The 22803-nt window shown below is 43.0% G+C and overlaps 1 protein-coding gene across 5 annotated transcripts in view; it reads right to left on the bottom strand.

Moving 5' to 3' along the window:
* Positions 1–1185: 1185 nt before the first annotated feature.
* The window catches only part of col6a4a (collagen, type VI, alpha 4a), a 37051-nt gene continuing 15433 nt past the window's right edge, over positions 1186–22803 (bottom strand). For 4 of the 5 annotated variants that reach the window (XM_046303442.1, XM_046303440.1, XM_046303443.1 and 1 more), the window contains exons 7-39: positions 22174–22734; positions 21463–22020; positions 20780–21355; positions 20080–20664; positions 19522–19871; positions 19333–19411; positions 19066–19217; positions 18365–18457; positions 18141–18194; positions 17901–17972; positions 17031–17057; positions 16737–16835; positions 15607–15669; positions 15240–15305; positions 14964–15017; positions 14817–14852; positions 14602–14664; positions 14402–14464; positions 14217–14279; positions 13492–13554; positions 13310–13360; positions 12878–12913; positions 12690–12752; positions 11865–11927; positions 11634–11669; positions 11495–11531; positions 11328–11339; positions 10391–10884; positions 9795–9894; positions 5315–5980; positions 4887–5141; positions 2499–2546; positions 1186–2177 (exon numbers count right to left, since the gene is read on the bottom strand). In XM_046303442.1, the coding sequence (XP_046159398.1) occupies positions 1987–2177; positions 2499–2546; positions 4887–5141; positions 5315–5980; positions 9795–9894; positions 10391–10884; positions 11328–11339; positions 11495–11531; positions 11634–11669; positions 11865–11927; positions 12690–12752; positions 12878–12913; positions 13310–13360; positions 13492–13554; positions 14217–14279; positions 14402–14464; positions 14602–14664; positions 14817–14852; positions 14964–15017; positions 15240–15305; positions 15607–15669; positions 16737–16835; positions 17031–17057; positions 17901–17972; positions 18141–18194; positions 18365–18457; positions 19066–19217; positions 19333–19411; positions 19522–19871; positions 20080–20664; positions 20780–21355; positions 21463–22020; positions 22174–22734 (5729 nt within the window). In that variant the 3' untranslated portion in view covers positions 1186–1986. The remainder of the gene's footprint in view (positions 2178–2498; positions 2547–4886; positions 5142–5314; positions 5981–9794; positions 9895–10390; positions 10885–11327; positions 11340–11494; positions 11532–11633; positions 11670–11864; positions 11928–12689; positions 12753–12877; positions 12914–13309; positions 13361–13491; positions 13555–14216; positions 14280–14401; positions 14465–14601; positions 14665–14816; positions 14853–14963; positions 15018–15239; positions 15306–15606; positions 15670–16736; positions 16836–17030; positions 17058–17900; positions 17973–18140; positions 18195–18364; positions 18458–19065; positions 19218–19332; positions 19412–19521; positions 19872–20079; positions 20665–20779; positions 21356–21462; positions 22021–22173; positions 22735–22803) is intronic. The other variant, XR_006832252.1, reaches the window with a different exon arrangement.

A 22803-nucleotide genomic window follows, 5' to 3' on the forward strand; every position in this document is an offset into this window, starting at 1 on the left:
CTCTCATCTTTTTAAGTGGGAGAACTTGCACAATTGGTGGCTGACTAAATACATTTTTGCCCCACTGTATATATTTAGTTTTTTTTTTACCGGCACCGCCAACGATGGGATGATTCAGGAGCCCACTCTCAAGGAGTGTAGACAGCCTGCTGCTGCTCTGCTGATTATCAGATGAGGGGAGGAGGTAGGGGGCCCACATGGGTAACTGGGGGGGGGTCCTGCCTTGATTGGGTAACTGACTAATACATCATTTCTTTGTGTGAGTCGGGCTGGGCCCAAGAGGCAAAAACAAATAGAAATAAAAAATTACATCTTTAAAAAGGAAATCCAGCACAGGAGCCCACACCAACATAAAGTGTTTTATAGAGGTGTTAGGCCACGAGCTGCCAGAACAGCTTGGCATAGATTCTAGAAGTGGACCTAAACCATGCAGGGAAAATGCATCCCACACCATAACATATACTTTGTATTCCTCATTTACTCAAGTGTTTCCTTAATTTGGCCAGCTACTGGTATGCCTACAGCCAGGAAGGGCACAATTTGGGCAGCTTATGCACCAAATATAGGTTACAGCTTGTTGTGGCCATAGACAGATAATCCATAGAAGAGTTTTAATCTCTTACCCTGGCAATTTGACTGTTAAACTTATGGGTAGTAGCTGCCAGTCCTGATTTGAATGGGAACAGACATCTATGGATTACATTTCTATGGTAGGTTGCTGCTGTAGGTTTGCCTTTTGCAGATTAAAAAATAATATTGTGGGGAAAAAAAACGTACAGTTTGGAAATCAAATGCATACACCTGAAAGAAGACTAATCAGCCTGTAAAACCAATATAAATAAATAATAAACTCCCATTTTTTTTGTGAACAGCAGCACTGTTTTAAAAAGTAGCTCATCTTGAGATAGGCTATCGCCATGACGACGAGTGCATCGGCCATCACCGTGAGTAGCCCATGGCTTCATCTTCATCACTAGGTGAGTCAGTGTTCCACTGGAAATTGTATTTAGTAACTTACTGTATGTATACATACGCATGCATTTCCTTCTAATATTGGACATATCTGTGTGTCTCTTCATTGGCCTGGGCTATTGTTATGATTTCTTCATCCGGCCCAGTATCCATTCAGAATCAATATCAGTAGAATAAGGTCATAAGACCATCAAAAATACACTGACCGCTAAGGAATTTGTGGAATTCTATTTTCAACACTTAGCATCAAATCAAATGTATTTGTCACATACACATGGTTAGCAGATGATAATGCGAGTGTAGTGAAATGCTTTTGCTTCTAGTTCTGACAATGCAGAAAAAAACAACGAGTAATCTAACTAACCATTCCAAAACTACTACCTTATACACACACAAGTGTAAAGGGATAAAGAATATGTAGATAAAGTTATATGAATGAGTGATGGTACAGAACGGCATAGGCAAGATGGAGTAGATGGTATCGAGTACAGTATATACATATGAGATGTAGGGTATGTAAACAAAATGGTCAAGTTAGAGGAAACAGACACACAGTGCAACAAATCCTATTTACAAACACTGAGCGGATGACATCCAGCCTGAATTTACATCTACAGTTAACATCCAAGTTAACAGTGTATTGCCTGGTGCTTGAGTTGGTTTGGTAGCTGTTGATCTGTGATGATGGAAAATAGCCACAAGAGACAACACAGGTTATTTCATTGCTTTAAAGTCATTCTCACAAAAGCATCAGTGCCCTTATGCATGTTTGTTGCATGACTGCATGAGAGTCAGATCTGTTACTTAGGTCTGCTTGAACAGACTTGAATAAAAGAGAGAAATATTCATACTTCTGTTACAGTAATTTCCATTTTTACCCAAAAGGAGAACAACTAAATGCTAAAGATAAGGGCCAGAGTTATTTACACAGACAGTGTTGTTTTTGATGTTCACACCTTGAATGAGAAATTTGTTTGGCTGGTTTCTGGCGTGATCTTCTTCAATTCACTCTTATCAGGGTTTTACATGTGTGGAGTTCCTCCTCAGACAGAGGCCTTCGCAAGCCTCCTGCGTCTCGAAGCGGTTACCGTTGCCGCCACAGCCGCCATACCAGAAACGGGAGCACTCGCTCTGTATCGTGTCGAAGTACCACTTCAGAGTGTAGTTCTCACAACCTCCCATGTCCTGTTTGAAGAAACATGCATCTGGGGAAGAGGGAGAGGAAACGGGGCAAAGGAGAGAAATGGTAGATAGAAAAAAAAGGGGATAGGATTCAGGAGAAAACAAAAGGGGAGAGAGGAAAGAGAGAGAGGAGAGGAAAGAGAGAGAGGGGAGGAAAGAGAGGAGAGGAAAGCGAGAGAGGAGAGGAAAGCGAGAGGGGAGAGGAAAGAGAGAGGGGAGAGGAAAGAGAGGGGAGGGGACAAAGCCAAAGGTTGAGACTCATGCCTTTTACACTATTGTACAGACCCTGCTGTCTTTTCACATGTATTATTGCATACAAAATTAGAGAGAGATGTGGTCCTTACCCTGGTTAAGAACTGTACTTTCCTCTGTCCTCAGGAGCGTTGTGTGATCTGTGAACACATAACATTAGAAGAAAATCTCTGGCGTAGTGCTGTGAATGATGACCTCGCAGCTGACATGACAACATAACAACACGAAACAACATGACAACTGACAAAAATGGCATCACAACTTTTGTCATTTCAATCCTGTAATTGCCATACTGTTTAAACAAGGTACAGTGCCTTGCGAAAGTATTCGGCCCCCTTGAACTTTGCGACCTTTTGCCACATTTCAGGCTTTAAACATAAAGATATAAAACTGTATTTTTTTTGTAAAGAATCAACAACAAGTGGGACACAATCATGAAGTGGAACGACATTTATTGGACATTTCAAACTTTAACAAATCAAAAACTGAAAAATTGGGCATGCAAAATTATTCAGCCCCTTTACTTTCAGTGCAGCAAACTCTCTCCAGAAGTTCAGTGAGGATCTCTGAATGATCCAATGTTGACCTAAATGACTAATGATGATAAATACAATCCACCTGTGTGTAATCAAGTCTCCGTATAAATGCACCTGCACTGTGATAGTCTCAGAGGTCCGTTAAAAGCGCAGAGAGCATCATGAAGAACAAGGAACACACCAGGCAGGTCCGAGATACTTTTGTGAAGAAGTTTAAAGCTGGATTTGGATACAAAAATATTTCCCAAGCTTTAAACATCCCAAGGAGCACTGTGCAAGCGATAATATTGAAATGGAAGGAGTATCAGACCACTGCAAATCTACCAAGACCTGGCCGTCCCTCTAAACTTTCAGCTCATACAAGGAGAAGACTGATCAGATATGCAGCCAAGAGGCCCATGATCACTCTGGATGAACTGCAGAGATCTACAGCTGAGGTGGGAGACTCTGTCCATAGGACAACAATCAGTCGTATATTGCACAAATCTGGCCTTTATGGAAGAGTGGCAAGAAGAAAGCCATTTCTTAAAGATATCCATAAAAAGTGTCATTTAAAGTTTGCCACAAGCCACCTGGGAGACACACCAAACATGTGGAAGAAGGTGCTCTGGTCAGATGAAACCAAAATTGAACTTTTTCGCAACAATGCAAAACGTTATGTTTGGCGTAAAAGCAACACAGCTCATCACCCTGAACACACCATCCCCACTGTCAAACATGGTGGTGGCAGCATCATGGTTTGGGCCTGCTTTTCTTCAGCAGGGACAGGGAAGATGGTTAAAATTGATGGGAAAATGGATGGAGCCAAATACAGGACCATTCTGGAAGAACCTGATGGAGTCTGCAAAAGACCTGAGACTGGGACGGAGATTTGTCTTCCAACAAGACAATGATCCTAAACATAAAGCAAAATCTACAATGGAATGGTTCAAAAATAAACATATCCAGGTGTTAGAATGGCCAAGTCAAAGTCCAGACCTGAATCCAATCGAGAATCTGTGGAAAGCACTGAAAACTGCTGTTCAAATGCTCTCCATCCAACCTCACTGAGCTCGAGCTGTTTTGCAAGGAGTAATGGGAAAAAAATTCAGTCTCTCGATGTGCAAAACTGATAGAGACATACCCCAAGCGACTTACAGCTGTAATCGCAGCAAAAGGTGGCGCTACAAAGTATTAACTTAAGGGGGCTGAATCATTTTGCACGCCCAATTTTTCCGTTTTTGATTTGTTAAAAAAGTTTGAAATATCCAATAAATGTCGTTCCACTTCATGATTGTGTCCCACTTGTTGTTGATTCTTCACAAAAAATACAGTTTTATATCTTTATGTTTGAAGCCTGAAATGTGGCAAAAGGTCGCAAAGTTCAAGGGGGCCGAATACTTTCGCAAGGCACTGTATATTACAGTCACTAATGTTAAGGGTTCAGCTCATTAGAATTCTCTCAACTGAAAGCCTCCTGATTTGAGAATGCAAATAGAACAACTAGTGTTCTCTTCTCATGCAGCATTATGTGATTCAGCATTTGACAAACATCACAACAGTCGTTGTAATTCAGCTTGTGGCTAACAGAGCTCTACATCTATGACCTCCACATGATGTTCAGTAGAGGGCTGGGGGGACTTACTGGAAGTGCCACACGTCTCAAAGCATTCGTTTTCCGTGCTAAAGCGGTTGGCGTCAGCGTCGCAACTGCCGTACCAAAAAGGCAAGCATGCACAGAGCGTTTTGTTAAAGTGCCATCGCTGGCCATAGTCCCCGCAGTTAGTGTCACTGTCCATATCCAACTTACAGTGGGCTAAAAGCAGAACAAGCAGGTTTGTAAATGGGGAGGAAGACATGCAGTATGAGGTTGCAAACTGAGACTACTCATGTGGTGGGATACGAGGGAACGTGAGGGAGAGAGAGAAATAGAAGTTCTGTTATAAATGTGGGGTTACTGATTACCATTAGAGTTTGGCTGTGGCCGGGGGGGTGAAGTGGCTCCATCTCCCCTGGAGAAGGCATGTATAGTGTCAACCTGGTCAAGAGCCATCTGAGTCGGAAATACACCAGTGTGCTCCAGGAACTCCTCATCTGTGTACTCCTCTTCCTCTTTCCACACATCCCACTCGGCCTGTCCTTGTCCCTGTCCGTGTTCCTGTCCCAGCATCAGCTCACACTTGAGTTTGAGATGGGCAGGAGGGTAGCTGTTCCCTCCCTCTGAAATAGTGAGGGAGAAGTGAGAGAGTTAGGACACACAGTAGCACTGCCTTGGCAGCAGCTAATGGGGATCCCTAATAAATACAAATGCAAATGTTAAAATGTATGATGTGTTCTGTCATAATTATCCCTCAAGAGACAACCAGATGAAGAATCATGCTAGTGTTCCTTACTGCTGAGGACCCTGAGGAAGGCTCTGAAGAAGCGCTGTGCGTAACCTCTCTCCCACTCCTTCACGTGCCACAGATGGAGCAGGTGCTGCTCTGACGGCGTGCTCGCCAACTCCTCCACCTGTGTGCTGTTGTAATGGTCGCCCACCGCGATCACAAACAGGGAAACGCCCTGACACTTGGCCTTCTGGGAAATGTAGGCCAGCTTGTCCTGGTCCCAGTGGGCTGTCTCGGCCCCCACCACAGCCAGCACCACTCTACTCTTCCTGGGCCTGGTGGCCTTGAGGAACACCTTGCTCAGAGCGTACTCCAGGGTCTGCCCCAGAGACGACACTCCTCCCTGCTGCTGCATGCTCCTCAGGTGTGTCTGTAGACCAATGTGGTTGTGGTACTTCTGCAAGTCAAACTCTACCTTGACGGCCTGGGAAGTCTGGGGGAGCAGAGAACCACTGGTCTGGAGAAGGGCAACTCTGGCCCGGCCGTCAGCCACGCTGGGTTTGGGGCTCCAGGCTACCTGCTTCACCACTGAGCCCAGAAGCTCCTGGACGCCAGCGTACTGATCGGCCCGGATCTCCCTTGAACCGTCCACCACCAGGGTCAGGTCCATATCCACCACCAGGGGCCGCTGAGCGTCAGTAAAATCACACCCCTGGGCTGGTTTACAGTGGTCTGATGGACACACAGAACCAGAGCTTAGAGATAATAGTAGTAGAGTAGCATCAGTAGTAGTAGTAGTACAGTAGTAGTACAGTAGCAGTAGTAGTGCAGTAGCATCAGTAGTAGTACAGTAGCATCAGTAGTAGTACAGTAGTAGTAGTAGTACAGTAGTAGTAGTAGTACAGTAGTAGTACAGTAGCATTACAGTAGCATCAGTAGTAGTAGTACAGTAGTAGTGCAGTAGCATCAGTAGTAGTAGTAGTACAGTAGTACTGCAGTAGTAGTACAGTAGTATCAGTAGTAGTAGTACAGTAGCCTCAGTAATAGTAGTACAGTAGCATCAGTAGTAGTACAGTAGCATCAGTAGTAGTACAGTAGTAGTACAGTAGCAGTAGTAGTAGTACAGTAGCAGTACAGTAGCATCAGTAGTAGTACAGTAGCAGTAATAGTACAGTAGCATCAGTAGTAGTACAGTAGCAGTACAGTAGCAGTAGTAGTACAGTAGCTTCAGTAGTAGTACAGTAGTAGTAGTAGTAGTACAGTAGTAGTACAGTAGCAGTACAGTAGCATCAGTAATAGTAGTACAGTAGTAGTACAGTAGCATCAGTAATAGTAGTACAGTAGTAGTACAGTAGCATCAGTAATAGTAGTACAGTAGTTGTACAGTAGTAGTACAGTAGCAGTACAGTAGTAGTACAGTAGCATCAGTAATAGTACAGTAGTAGTAGTAGTACAGTAGCATCAGTAATAGTAGTACAGTAGTAGTACAGTAGTAGTACAGTAGCAGTAGTAGTACAGTAGCATTAGTAGTAGTACAGTAGCAGTACAGTAGTAGTACAGTAGCAGTACAGTAGTAGTACAGTAATAGTAGTACAGTAGTAGTACAGTAGCATCAGTAATAGTAGTACAGTAGTAGTACAGTAGCATCAGTAATAGTAGTACAGTAGTAGTACAGTAGCAGTACAGTAGCATCAGTAATAGTAGTACAGTAGTAGTACAGTAGTAGTACAGTAGTAGTACAGTAGCATCAGTAATAGTAGTACAGTAGTAGTACAGTAGCATCAGTAATAGTAGTACAGTAGCAGTACAGTAGCAGTACAGTAGCAGTAGTACAGTAGTAGTGCAGTAGCATCAGTAGTAGTACAGTAGCAGTAGTACAGTAGTAGTAGTACAGTAGTACTGCAGTAGTAGTACAGTAGGATCAGTAGTGCTGTAGTAGTAATAGTATTAGTAGTGCAGTAGCATCAGTAGTAGTATGAGGAGTAGTACAGTAGCATCAGTAGTAGTACAGTAGCATCAGTAGTAGTAGAACAGTAGAATCAGTAGTAGAACAGTATAATCAGTAGTAGTACTGTAGAAGTACAGTAGCATCAGTAGTAGTATTAGTAGTAGTACAGCAGCATCAGTAGTAGTAGTATTAGTAGTAGTACAGTACCATCAGTATTAGTAATGTAGTAGTACAGTAGAATCAGTAGTAGTACTGTAGTAGTACAGTAGAATCAGTAGTAGTACTGTAGTAGTACAGTAGCATCAGTGGTAGCAGTAGTAGTATTAGTAGTATTACAGTAGCATCAGTAGTAGTAGTAGTAGGAGGAAGAGTACAGTAGCAGCATCAGTAGTAGTACAGTGGCATCAGTAGTAGTAGTAGTAGTAGTAGTAGTAGTAGTAGTAGTAGTAGTGTAGTACAGTAGCAGCAGTAGTAGTAGTACAGTAGCATCAGTAGTAGTAGTAGTAGTGTAGTACAGTAGCAGCAGTAGTACAGTAGCTTCAGTAGTAGTACAGTAGTAGTAGAGTAGCAGTAGTAGTACAGTAGCATCAGTAGTAGTACAGTAGTAGTAGTAGTAGTACAGTAGCAGTACAGTAGCATCAGTAATAGTAGTACAGTAGTAGTACAGTAGTAGTACAGTAGCATCAGTAATAGTACAGTAGTTGTACAGTAGTAGTACAGTAGCATCAGTAATAGTAGTACAGTAGTAGTACAGTAGCAGTACAGTAGTAGTACAGTAGCATCAGTAATAGTAGTACAGTAGTACAGTAGCATCAGTAATAGTAGTACAGTAGTAGTACAGTAGCATCAGTAATAGTAGTACAGTAGTAGTACAGTAGCAGTAGTAGTACAGTAGCATCAGTAGTAGTACAGTAGTACAGTAGCATCAGTAATAGTAGTACAGTAGTACAGTAGCATCAGTAATAGTAGTACAGTAGTAGTACAGTAGCATCAGTAGTAGTACAGTAGCATCAGTAATAGTAGTACAGTAGTAGTACAGTAGTACAGTAGCAGTACAGTAGTAGTACAGTAGCATCAGTAATAGTAGTACAGTAGTAGTACAGTAGTAGTACAGTAGCATCAGTAATAGTAGTACAGTAGTACTGCAGTAGTAGTACAGTAGCAGTAGTACAGTAGCATCAGTAGTGCTGTAGTAGTAATAGTATTAGTAGTGCAGTAGCATCAGTAGTAGTATGAGGAGTAGTACAGTAGCATCAGTAGTAGTACAGTAGCATCAGTAGTAGTAGAACAGTAGAATCAGTAGTAGAACAGTATAATCAGTAGTAGTACTGTAGAAGTACAGTAGCATCAGTAGTAGTAGTAGTATTAGTAGTAGTACAGTACCATCAGTATTAGTAATGTAGTAGTACAGTAGAATCAGTAGTAGTACAGTAGTACAGTAGCAGTACAGTAGTAGTAGTAATAGTAGTACAGTAGTAGTACAGTAGCATCAGTAATAGTAGTACAGTAGTAGTACAGTAGCAGTACAGTAGTAGTGCAGTAGCATCAGTAGTAGTAGTACAGTAGTACTGCAGTAGTAGTACAGTAGCAGTAGTACAGTAGCATCAGTAGTGCTGTAGTAGTAATAGTATTAGTAGTGCAGTAGCATCAGTAGTAGTATGAGGAGTAGTACAGTAGCATCAGTAGTAGTACAGTAGCATCAGTAGTAGTAGAACAGTAGAATCAGTAGTAGAACAGTATAATCAGTAGTAGTACTGTAGAAGTACAGTAGCATCAGTATTAGTATTAGTAGTAGTACAGCAGCATCAGTAGTAGTAGTATTAGTAGTAGTACAGTACCATCAGTATTAGTAATGTAGTAGTACAGTAGAATCAGTAGTAGTACTGTAGTAGTACAGTAGAATCAGTAGTAGTACTGTAGTAGTACAGTAGCATCAGTGGTAGCAGTAGTAGTATTAGTAGTATTACAGTAGCATCAGTAGTAGTAGTAGTAGGAGGAAGAGTACAGTAGCAGCATCAGTAGTAGTAGTACAGTAGCATCAGTAGTAGTAGTAGTAGTAGTAGTAGTAGTAGTGTAGTACAGTAGCAGCAGTAGTAGTAGTACAGTATCATCAGTAGTAGTAGTAGTAGTAGTAGTAGTAGTAGTAGTGTAGTACAGTAGCAGCAGTAGTAGTAGTACAGTAGCATCATTAGTAGTGTAGTAGTAGTGTAGTACATTAGCATCATTAGTAGTGTAGTAGTAGTACAGTAGCATCAGTAGTAGTGTATTAGTAGTAGTAGTAGTGTAGTACAGTAGCATCAGTAGTAGTATTAATGTAGTAGTACAGTAGCATCATTAGTAGTGTAGTAGTAGTGTAGTACAGTAGCATCATTAGTAGTGTAGTAGTACAGTAGCATCAGTAGTAGTGTATTAGTAGTACAGTAGCTTTAGTAATAGTGTAGTAGTAGTAGTACAGTAGCATCAGTAGTCGTATATTAGTAGTACAGTATCTTCAGTAATAGTGTAGTAGTAGTAGTAGAAAATTATTTATGCCCAAGGGGAATATTGGTACATTGATATCAAATAAGACTATATTTTATTATGTCCCTGTGTGCTTACCGTAGCAGATGACGCAATTTTTGATTCTTGTCAGCACAGAATTTTGGTCCTGTGACCTATCCACCAGACGAACAAGGATGAAGCTGCCCGTGTCATCAGCCTGCGCCACAACAACACAAAAACACACATGGGCTGCATTTCAATTCACCAGCCTTTCCGCTGCCCTGTTCACTATCCTGTACCATCAGTATTAGTAATGTAGTAGTACAGTAGAATCAGTAGTAGTACTGTAGTAGTACAGTAGAATCAGTAGTAGTACTGTAGTAGTACAGTAGCATCAGTGGTAGCAGTAGTAGTATTAGTAGTATTACAGTAGCATCAGTAGTAGTAGTAGGAGGAAGAGTACAGTAGCAGCATCAGTAGTAGTAGTACAGTAGCATCAGTAGTAGTAGTAGTAGTAGTAGTAGTAGTGTAGTACAGTAGCAGCAGTAGTAGTAGTACAGTATCATCAGTAGTAGTAGTAGTAGTAGTAGTAGTAGTAGTGTAGTACAGTAGCAGCAAAACAAAAACACACATGGGCTGCATTTCAATTCACCAGCCTTTCCGCTGCCCTGTTCACTATCCCATAACCAGAAAGCATCTGTTAGCAATTGTACCTCAAAAGCTCGTTGAACATCGGGGGAGTTCCTCATGGCGATGACAGCAGGAGCGATGTTCAGGGCCTTGAACTCCATGGCGGCCGTGACGATGGCAGCGCTGTCCACAGAGGGCCCATTGGTGAAGAACACTGCCACCTTCCTCATCGTCAACGCTTTACGGGTTCGCTTGAAGACATGGCGCCCCACAAAGCGCATGGCCTCCCCAAGATGGCGCTGATTGGACGTTCGTTCCAATGCAATGTTTTGGATGGCCTCCAACAACTCCGGCTTGCGTTGGTAGTCCTGGAATCGGATCAGGTACTTGGTGTTGGCACTATAGGATACCACGGCAACACGTGCACCCGTCGGGCAGTTGCTCTCGGCGATGGCAACATCATCCAATATGGAGAGGAGAGCGGAGCGCATCCTCTCAAACGTGGCAGGCTCCACATCCTGTGACATATCCAGAGCAAAGACCAGTTCTGTGGGGTAGGCTGGGCACGCTGCCTGGCCTGGGGGATAGAGTGAGAGGCATGGAGAGAGGTACAGAGAGAGAGAAGGGGAGAGGTACAGAGAGAGAGGTACAGAGAGAGAGAAGGGGAGAGGAAGGGAAAGACGGACAGAGAGCGAGAAGGAGAGAGGAAGTGAGAGACGGACAGAGAGAGAGAGAAGGAGAGAGGAAGGGAGAGACGGACACAGAGAGAGAGGGGGAGAGGGGTACACAGAGAGAGAAGGGGAGAGAGGTACAGAGAAGGGGATAGGGAGATAGGTACAGAGAGAGAGAAGGGGAGAGGGGGAGAGGTACAGAGAGTGAGTAGAGGAGAGGTGGGCAATGGTATTTTTAATGACAACCATTCATAACATCACTTTGCCCAGAGTTCTGGTTTGATTACACCAGAATCTTCAGTCAAGTACATACATTTATTTGGACGATGAAGGGTTAATGGAGACATACCTTGAGAGCATGCTGTTTGGGGGAGAAAAATATCATAGTTTAGAGACAAAATTAGGAATGAATTCATCTTTGCTTATGAAAACATGACCTTACCAGCAATAAAGCAATTGACACAGTGAAACTTTTCTTACAAAAAAAAATATAGAGTGGGAATATCAAGAGCTTACCACAGTTATCACGGATATAGGTGGTCAGCTGGCATTCCTAGGGAGACAAATAAAATGACATGTTAAATAGCTCTCAAGATTCTCTACATAAAATGTTTTAGAGTTAAATTGGAACAAAAATCAGACAGAATACACATACAGACATGGCTCTCTCTCCTGGTCTGCCTCTAAAGCCCTAGATAGAAATAGAGAATTAGTCAGAAATCCACATGGAAACAGTGAATATCTTACCAATACTTCTACTGTAAAACAACCAAAACTACAACTACTATTATTATTCACTTGAAACAAATAACAATAATAAAACAACTAATACATGAGATTTGTAAAGTTCCTTTAATAGATCCAAAACCGCAAATGAAATACTAACAGTGTGTCCCGGTGGTCCAATGGATCCGGGATCTCCTGAGTCACCCGATCTGCCCGAGTTCCCCTGGTTCAATCACATCGGAACATATGGCCATTTTAACAGAAGATTTTATACATGTCAACACATATTAGTACCTGTGGCCCAAGCAAATGTCACAAGGTTTGAAGTTTGAACTAACCCTAACCCTTATTCTAAAACTAACCCTAACCCTTATTCTAAAACTAACCCTAACCCTTATTCTAAAACTAACCCTAACCCTTATTCTAAAACTAAACTAACCCTAACCCTTATTCTAAAACTAACCCGAACCCTTATTCTAAAACTAACCCTAACCCTTATTCTAAAACTAACCCTAACCCTTATTCTAAAACTAACCCTAACCCTTATTCTAAAACTAAACCTAACCCTTATTCTAAAACTAACCCTAACCCTTATTCTAAAACTAACCCTAACCCTTATTCTAAAACTAAACCTAACCCTTATTCTAAAACTAACCCTAACCCTTATTCTAAAACTAACCCTAACCCTTATTCTAAAACTAACCCTTACGCTAACCCTAACCCTAACCCTAACCCTCTCCTTCATTTTCACTGATTTAAGTGGATTTAACAAGTGACATCAATATGGGATCATAGCTTTTGCCTGGATTCACCTGGTCAGACTATGTCACGGAAAAAGCAGGTGTCAATGTTTTGTATACTGGGATTATCCAAATAAAGTGTGACAGGGCACTAACAATTTAGCGGTATTGACTTAACAGTTGCAGCAATGCATGTGCAACAGGACGCTCTGGGGTCTCCTGGCGATAGTGTATGTGAGTCTCACCCCTCTGCCTCGGTTTCCTTTGGGGCCTGGACCTCCTTTGACTCCAAAATCACCACTTTCACCCTGAAGATGACAAACAGGAAAAGGGGATTGTTTACTTTTTGTGAGCTTCAGAATGTAATGTGCCATGATTGGATTCCAGCCTTGTTCTCTTATCCATTCTGAAAGATTTTAAATCAATAACTGACCTGTAATCCAGGGTAACCATGGAAACCAGGCTCTCCCTTTAAAGTAATCACAAAACACAAGGAATCATTTATTAGTGTCCATCAAACATGTCTGGAATACAAATCTACTCTATATTAAAATCCTTTCATTTGAATGAAAAGATAATAGGCAGAATCTAGCACACAACCAGATCTGATTAGTGAAGGTGCTGGAGGAATAAAATGACACTAGAGAAGAAGGAAAAAGTCTCTGAACACTTCCAGTCAGATGCACATTTATTTCATTTAGCTGAGCTTTCGGTCAGTCGACCATCATTTAGATGAAAAGACACGTTTTATTTTATAATCTACTAAGTACATTAACAATATTTTCCAAAGGGGAAAACCTCATCAACTACTAGGATGTCTATGGACAGCAGCTGTTGATCTGAGTACTGAGTAAGTGTACCTTACCTTCATTCCCTGGGGTCCGGGAGGCCCATGGCCGTCACTGCCATCAAGACCCTGTATTAAAAAAAACACACCATCACGTCCCATTCTTACATGACCTTACAAACACATACAGTCTTGCAGTGTGTGTACAGCATGTGTGTGTGCATGCAGGTGAAGTGTGTAATGACAAGGCAACACCTTACCGGCATCCCTCTTGGCCCAAGTGTTCCAAGGGCTCCGTTGACTCCGAGGTCCCCAGGTTGGCCCTGTGAGGAAACCACACAGTATTGGGTTGGAAGAAGGGCTATAAAACATTATTTTACAGACATTTTTTTAAGTATACTTTTTATGTGTCTATATGTAATATGTTTCAGTTGCTCTTTAGGCCTGGTAACAAATTGTCCTACCAAGATGACTAATGTTTTGTATTATAATGTATTACATAACTGTAGGTCAAAGGTAGAAGAATATTTTGAAGATAAATACACAATGCAGAGTTTGAGGGTTTGAGAGGACGAGCGTACTAAAAGTCCTAATGGTCAATAGGGAATTATAAATAGGAGTTGGGTTTCAGTTCAACATCTGTTTAGAATCTGTCAAATGTCACTCCTGAACTCAGAGTGACGTGTGCTACGTTCTGTACATGGAGTCTGGGGCAGGATACTATTTATTTGGCCATTGGCCAAGTTGTACTGCAAGGACTTCTGATTGGTCAACCCTAAACTAGGATGGGGGTTATAAATGGCATCCTGTTCCTTTGTTCAGTGTGGAAAAGCTGAGGACAGGGGAGACTGAACATCTGAACATCTACCTCCCAGCATAACATCTTGATTTATCCTTCTCAAATAAACCTATTTTTCTCCCCCTGATTTGCTTTGTAGTTTGTGTTATTGAAGAATAACATAAATTGTTAACAAAGGCAATGCACCTTCTGTCCGTTCATCCCTCGTCTTCCTGTTGATCCTTTGCCACCCATAGTTCCAGGTGTGCCCTGAGGGAAAAGCCATTCATACGCCATCATTACATGTCAACATCACATAACAGTAGGATTTATGTATCAGGCATCCTCAATGTGGTGAGATGGGATGGAAGTAGAATGGTAAGAAAAGTGACCTGAGGTCCAGGTAAACCCTGCAGGCCCCTGGGTCCGGGCTGGCCCAAGTCTCCTCTTATACCCTGTGCACACAGGAGAGAAACATGTTCAGCAACAGTATCTGAGGTATTGGGGGGACTGTTCCAAATGCAACAGAAGTGTATCAGTAGTAGCATTACTGTGGAGTTGTGGATGAGGGGAATGGGAATATATTACTTACCTGTGGTCCAGAAGGGCCAGGAATTCCTTGGAGGCCTACAACTCCTGGATCCCCTGGTGTTCCCTAGACACACACACACACGCAGGCAAACATACACACAAAACACACATACACACACAAAGAACACAGAAATGGGTACATACAGTAAATATAGATAGTAATCCTAGGGACTGTTATTCATGAAGTAGCTTTGTTGATAATGCTGCCTACTGTACATTTGGACCAGGGAGACCTCTTCTTCCTTGAGGACCCTACAAAGCAGGACACAGGACATAATCATCACTTGACAATTGACCAAAAAGGTGAGACAACATCAGTATAACAGGACAAGGACAGCTTAGCAGAAATGAAACTTCGCTCACTGGGTTTCCGACGATTCCACTTTCTGCTCGACTGCCCTCTTCTCCTGGGTCTCCCTGTCGGTGTGGAAAGGGAGACGAGAAATAAGGTGTTTTTGAGGGAGAGAGAGGATGAGAATAACAGCAGTGTTGTCACCCTCCAGGACGGTAAGGGAATCCTGCTTTACTCACTAGAAAGAGCCAGTCAAAATGATCTGGTACTTGCAAATGAACTTGGTGAATAAGCGATTGTGATTCTTCGATCAGTACATTGACAGTGGCCAACTACAAGCTACATACCGGTAGTCCTGGATTTCCCCTTCCTCCTTTGGGACCCGCGACAATGCTGTCCACTCCAGAGTCTCCCTAAAACACCAGAGTCTAACTTTTAGTAGCAGTTAGAAAATAAGATATAGAAACACTGCATTTGTTACAGTCTAAACCACAACTGTCAAACTCATTCCAAACTCGTTCCGAGTCTCTGTGGGTTTTTGCTCCTCCCTTGTACTTGATTGATGAATTAAGGTCACTAATTAGTGAGGAACTGCCCTCTTCTCGTTATCTAGATCTTAATTGAACGGAAAACCTAAACCCAGCAGATACTGGTCCCTGAACCATCGTAACTCAGCTGCACTGTTAAATGGCGTCCATAGTTTATGTGACTTACAGGGTCACCTCTAAGTCCACGCTGCCCCTTCACTCCTGGCTCTCCTAGGAGGCCGCTGTTGCCCTGCAAGAGAACCCACCATCAATAGGTTAGACATTAGAGAAGAGAATCGAGTAAGAGTAGGATATTGGGGACATAGGAAAAGTATATTGGTGACAGGAGAATGACATTAGTGACATAGGAGTAGTATACTGGTGATGTAGGAGTAGTATATTGGTGACATATGAGAACGATATTAGTGAAATAGGATAAGTAAACTGGTGACATAGGAGTAGTGTGTTGGTGACATAGGAGAACGATATTAATGACATAAGAGCAGTATACTGGTGACATGGAAGTAGCATATTGGTGACATGAGTAGTATATTAGTGACATAGGAGTAGTATATTAGTGACATAGGAGTAGTATATTAGTGACATAGGAGTAGTATATTAGTGACATAGGAGTAGTATATTAGTGACATAGGAGTAGTATATTAGTGACATAGGAGTAGTATATTGGTGACATAGGAGTAGTATATTGGTGACATAGGAGTAGTATATTGGTGACATAGGAGTAGTATATTGGTGACATAGGAGTAGTATATTAGTGACATAGGAGTAGTATATTGGTGACATAGGAGTAGTATATTGGTGACATAGGAGTAGTATATTAGTGACATAGGAGTAGTATATTGGTGACATAGGAGTAGTATATTAGTGACATAGGAGTAGTATATTAGTGACATAGGAGTAGTATATTGGTGACATAGGAGTAGTACATTAGTGACATAGGAGTAGTATATTAGTGACATAGGAGTAGTATATTAGTGACATAGGAGTAGTATATTAGTGACATAGGAGTAGTATATTAGTGACATAGGAGTAGTATATTGGTGACATAGGAGTAGTATATTGGTGACATAGGAGTAGTATATTGGTGACATAGGAGTAGTATACTGGTGACATGGGAGTAGTATATTAGTGACATAGGAGTAGTATATTGGTGACATAGGAGTAGTATATTGGTGACATAGGAGTAGGATATTGGTGACATAGGAGTAGCGTATTAATGACATAGCAGTAGTATATCAGTGACCTAGGAGTAGTATATTGGCGAAATATATGTAGAATATGAGAAAATGTGTTTACTGGTCTTCCTGGGTTTCCTCTCTCTCCTGCAGCTCCAACTGTTCCAATCAGACCCTGTTCACCATCAACCCCATCAAGGCCATGGTCTCCATCATCACCCTGCCATGGTAATGTGCACACTGATTCACAACACACTAAACAACAGCAGACGTTTACATCCACACAATGAAAAAAAGAAAGCACCATGGTACCATCGGTTAAGACAAAATACCTAGTATACTGCACATAGAAAGGTTTCTACTGTACACTACATTTAGCTGTGTGAACGTGGTATCAACAGCTTCATACACTTACCCTGTCCCCTCTGTAGGCTCTTGAGCCCTGGAAAAAAACAGAGATCAGATGGGATTATTTTAGACTGGTAACTCCAGCGCATCATGGTTCAGAGATCAGATGGGATTATTTTAGACTGGTAACTCCAGCGCATCATGGTTCAGAGATCAGATTAGATGGGATTATTTTGGACAGGTAACTGCCCCAGGGTCATGGTTCAGAGGTCAGATTAGATGGATTATTATTATTATTATTTTATTTATTATTTTTTACCCCTTTTTCTCCCCAATTTCGTGGTATCCAATTGTTGTAGTAGCTACTATCTTGTCTCATCGCTACAATTCCCGTACTGGCTCGGGAGAGACGAAGGTTGAAAGTCATGCATCCTCCGATACACAACCCAACCAGCCATACTCCTTAACACAGCGCGCATCCAACCCGGAAGCCAGCCGCACCAATGTGATGGAGGGTACACCGTGCACCTGGCAACCTTGGTTAGCGCGCACTGCGCCCGGCCTGCCACAGGAGTCGCTGGTGCGCGATGAGACAAGGACATCCCTACCAACCAAGACCTCCCTGACCCGGACGACGCTAGGCCAATTGTGCGTCGCCCCACGGACCTCCCGGTCGCGGCCGGTTACGACAGAGCCTGGGCGTGAACCCAGGGACTCTGATGGAACTCCGATGGCACAGCTGGCGCTGCAGTACAGCGCCCTTAACCACTGCGCCACCCGGGAGGCCGATGGGATTATTTTGGACAGGCAACTGCCCCAGGGTCATGGTAAAAGGTGATCTAAAAGCAGATGTCGGGAAGACATCTAATGGGAAACATTCCAGACCAGACGGTCTATAAACATAGATTTTTGGTTAGTCAGTAGTCCATCTGCTCACCTTGAGGCCTCTCCTCCCAGAACAGCCCTGTAGTCCCTGTGGGCCAGTGGGACCTGGTGGACCTCTCTCGCCCTGTGGGAAATCAGAGAGCGAGGACAAGGGTCATTGGTTTTAAGGTCAAAGGTCACAGGTTATTAAACTGACTTGTAGACCTTGCCCACCATCCACGATTCATATGTTTTGATTTGTCAGATGTCTGAATACCACACTGAGAATTATTCTTCCCTCCCACACACTTACAATTCCCCCCTCCTCGCCAGGGAAGCCAGGATGTCCTTTCAGTCCTGGCTGACTCTGTAAGGAGAGAAACGAAAAGCAAATGAGGAAACTGAAACTGGCAAAGGGAGGACAGACAAAGTACATAAACCCACATCTTCTTTACAGTATTTTAACAGTGTTAAATTACTGTGTCACGTCACATCTGAAACACTAACATTTTATAAAGACGGCTCAGAGGGCCTCACCTTTGTCCCTGGGCGTCCTCTGTTGCCACGGATACCCTCATGTCCGGTGCACTTACACATCACATTGCAGCACTCCCTCTCAGCCACTGTGTCCTGGAGGGAGAAAGGGAGAGGGGGAAGAAGGAGAGAGTGGGATAGAAAGAGAGAGAATGAGACCATGTGTTATTAAATCTAATATGTCATTTGTTGACATACCCTCATAATTGGAGACACCTTTGGAGACACTCATCTCAAAAGCCAATCTAAAAACAACCAATCACGTCACTGCTCTGTTTTTCTTGTCTCCAGTGGCTCCTGTTGCTAAGTACATTTCTAGCAAGTGACGACTCTATTTCATGGTGTACTATATCCCATTTCCCATGACCCCAGAGTTCTAGTTTTGATGCTTCCAACCTGACAATTCCTTTCTGTCATTTCTGACATCCTTCAACAATGTCACGTAATCCGCTTTTTTAAACAGAAACATTTGTCATTGTACTGTATGACCCAAAATACTCAGACATATCTGAAATACTTCTCTATCCCTACAGCTGGGAATATGACTGGAAATGGAATTACTGTAGATAGAGACATAAAGGACTTACATGTCAGCCCAAAGAGTCTTAGCCAGTCTAAGTGACATACAGTATTACTACAAAACAGGGAGATACAACTGAAAGGGTTGTTCCGATTCTTTTGTCACAAAATGATGAACCACTTACTATTTGTGTCAACAGGGTGTTTCCTAAATTGTGCATGCCAATGTTGAGCGGCTGCTTGTAGCCAAATCCTCGCCCAAACTCCACCATCTGAAGAAGGTTGGCATTTTGGACCCCTTCTAAGGCGACTGTAAGCAGGGCGTTGATACCTTTTCCTGAAATGTGACATGGAAGACAGAGATAAAAGTATAACCGATTTTAATGTTCATTTTTGTCTCATGAATGTTCTTAAATTTGTCCGCTTCGGTGGGTTTCCCCTGGTTCTTTAACCTTTAGTGCGGAGAAGTTCCGACTCTTGCTCCAGTTTCATCACGTCATCATCGAGTCCGTCTGAGAAGATCACCAGCACCTAAAGGACAAAGTAGTTGTGACATTGTTATTACAATGTGAAATAACCAACAAAATATATGTTATGGAGTCTGTGATCAACCACACAGGAGACATAATGTTTGGGCCCACCTTCACGCCAGCATTAGATTTCTGGAACTTATCACTGAAGGAGCGCAGGAGGAAGGAGTTGAAGTATGTTGTTTGGGAGGTCTGCAGGGCCATCACCTTCTCCACAATTTTCTCATCGTACTTCTCGAAGTTGTAGTCGTAGAGAACCTTTCCGTCCTGCTCCACCACGCGGAAGCCAATGTTAGTCTCAATGGAACCATCTCCCGCCAAGCAGCACAGGCCCTTCAGGTTGGACACATAGCGGATGATCTGTGGCAGGAAGGCCTGTAGCTGGGCTTGGCCATCGAAGAGCCCCTGGGCGGTGGCCTTGCGTGTAATATCGAACCCCATGGCGATGTCTATGGTGCAGCCTATTGGACACAGACACACTCATTATTACTTATCATCCAAATGAACCCCTTTAACAAGACAAAAGCTTTATGTGTTAGGTTTACTCAAGGATAATATGAGAGACAATGTAAAATAGCCTTTTCAAACAATAACAAGCATTCTTTGACGAGGGTTTTACATTGAGTCAGGAGAGACAGAGGAAATAAAACGTGCATACGGTTTACTCACCCGCTTGAGTCTCTGGTACCTTGGAGGAGCATATAGTATCCACCACCTTCTTCTTGATCTTGTCCAGGCTGGCAAAGTCCTGCACAGAGAAGACCCTTTCCGGGTTGAGAGTGATTTGCCCAAGCTCAACAGGTTTGTGGTCTTTCCCGATACCGATGGCAAACACCTCAATGTTCATGGCCTTGAGCTTCTCTGCTGCATCAACAACATCATCATCTGAACGTCCGTCAGTGATCACAACCAGGTTCTGAGAGACCTTGGCATTGATACGGCTCCCTCTAGCTGGTTGGAAGTACTCTGTACGGACGTAGTCCAGGGCCTTTCCGATGTTCGTTGTGTACCTAATCTGCATCATATTGTTTATCTGGTTGTTCACCTCTGCTTCTGTGTAATACTCATTCAAGAAGAACTCCTTTTTAGGATCACTGCTGAACTGGGCGACTCCCACCCGGAAGGACTGCTCTGCAATGTTGAAGCTGGAAACAAGGTCTGTGGCAAACCTCTTCATGATAGTGAAGTCGGTGGTGCTGATGCTCCCTGAGCTGTCAATCAACAGGACCAGATCCCCCTGCGTTTTTTCACAGACTAAGAGGAGAAGAGAAGACGTCAGATCATGTTGAACCATCTCATTTCAAAATGCTTAAGCTACAAGGCTTTGTACTTTCAGCTTAGATGTTTTTACAGTTGGATTCTGTCTTACCTGGTTTGCTGGTTTGGCAGAATTCAAAGGAAATATTTTTGTGCAGTGTGTCTAGTTTATGGAAGTCATCCACAAAGAAAACCTTATTCGTGTCCCCTGCCATGAGCTCAAGCTCTTGCTTATTTGCTCCAACCACTCCGATGCTATAGACTATGATCCCATTGTCCCGTAGCTCCTTGGCTGGCCCAGCTAGGCTATAGGGGTCAGTAGCCTCACCATCTGTGATCACCATCAACCATTGGGGAACATTTAGGGCCTTTCGCCCGCCGTACTGTGCACCAAAATAACCCAAAGAATACTTGAGTGCCTTTCCAGTGTAGGTGTCTCCACTGGGCTCTCTAAGCTTTGTGATGGCACTATTGACGTCTCGCTTAGATTTGTATTCGTTGAGTGTGAATTTAGACTCGGGGTTGTCTGAAAAGACAACCAGACCATAGCGTGTCTGCTTCTCCCCAACAGAGGTTTCATTGACCACGGACATCATGAAGTTTTTCATTATGTCAAAATTATCTGAGCTGATGCTGGTGGAGCCGTCCACCAAGAAAATAATGTCTGCGATCTCCGTCCTCACACACTCTGGTGGAAGAGAAGAAGAGATAGAGGAAAATATCAATGTCAAAATCTAAGAAATGTGAACTCATTGTTGCTTTTAAGTAATGTTTCATGAACCAAGTGGCACTCACCTCTCTCCGGATCACAGATTGCCAATGCCAGTTGGCTATCCAAAGCCTTGAGTGCATCAAAGTCCCTCTCGGAGTAGACCCTCTCCTGTGCGCCACTGATCTCCAGTAACTGTGTATTGTTGGCATTGACCACCCCAATAGCGTAGATGATCACACCCTTGTCTTGAAGTTTCTTGGCAGGAGACATTACCTCATCCTGCGCCTCACCATCGGTTACGACAATCAGGAACTGCTTCACGTTAGTGCGCCCTCCTTTTGGTGGGTCAAAGAACTGCGAGGTGTAGGACAGGGCTTTGCCGGTGTGTGTGCCCCCGCCTATCTGTTGCATCGTTTGTAAATCCTGCAACATGCCTTCCTTACCGCTATGCTTGTTGAGAGGGAAGATCACCTGTTGGCTGGTGCTGAACTGTATGATGCCCACGTGCACTTTATCCAGGCCTATGTCAGATTTGTTGATGATGGATTGCATGAAGACCTTCATCTTCTGGAAGTCTGGGTTGTTGATGCTACCTGAGCTGTCGATCAAGAAGAGGACATCCCCCTTCATGTCGTTGCAAACTATGAATAGAGAACAAATATTAATTTAGCTGTTGTTATAACTCAATGTGTGCTCATAATCAATCCCTGGCAAGATACAAGGTGTTTCATATTTTTACTGAAATCAGAAAATAAATAAGATGTAACACTTAAAAACAATAGAGATGCCCTTACTATCAGGGGAGCAGATATCTGTGATGATGTCATTTTTTATTGGTTTCAGAGCGTCAAAGTTGTTGACAAAGAACTTCTTCTCTTGGCTGCCAGCAATCTCCAGCAGCTGTGTATTGTTAGCTAGCTTCACCCCAATGGCATATATGGTGATGCCCTGCGCCCTCAGCTTTGCTGCTTGATCCTTCACGTTGTCTTCAGACTCTCCGTCTGTGATGACAATGAGGTACTCGCGAACTTTGTTACTACGGGTGGCCTTAGCCCGATCAAAGTGGGGACCCATAGAGTTCAGCGCTAATCCGGTCTTTGTCCCGCCTCCAAGTTGGATGATACCATCCACTGCTTTCTCCACTGAAGGTTTGTCAGGGTAGGTTGTCAAATCAAACTCAAGAGCTGGTGTATCAGAGAACTTTACCACACCCACACGGACATGATGCGGTCCGATGTGGAATGTGTTTATGAATTTGTTAATAAATGTCTTCATGTCAGCAAAGTCTGGATATTCAATACTCCCTGAGTGGTCAATCAGGAAGAACATGTCTGCTTCATCTGTCTGCAAACAGCCTAGAATCAAAAGAGAAAAGAAAGCACTAGTGTCATCTCGGAGATCACATTATGTCTGTATCAACATTC

Source organism: Oncorhynchus gorbuscha, linkage group LG15, assembly GCF_021184085.1.
Source record: "Oncorhynchus gorbuscha isolate QuinsamMale2020 ecotype Even-year linkage group LG15, OgorEven_v1.0, whole genome shotgun sequence".
Classification (NCBI taxonomy): domain Eukaryota; kingdom Metazoa; phylum Chordata; class Actinopteri; order Salmoniformes; family Salmonidae; genus Oncorhynchus; species Oncorhynchus gorbuscha.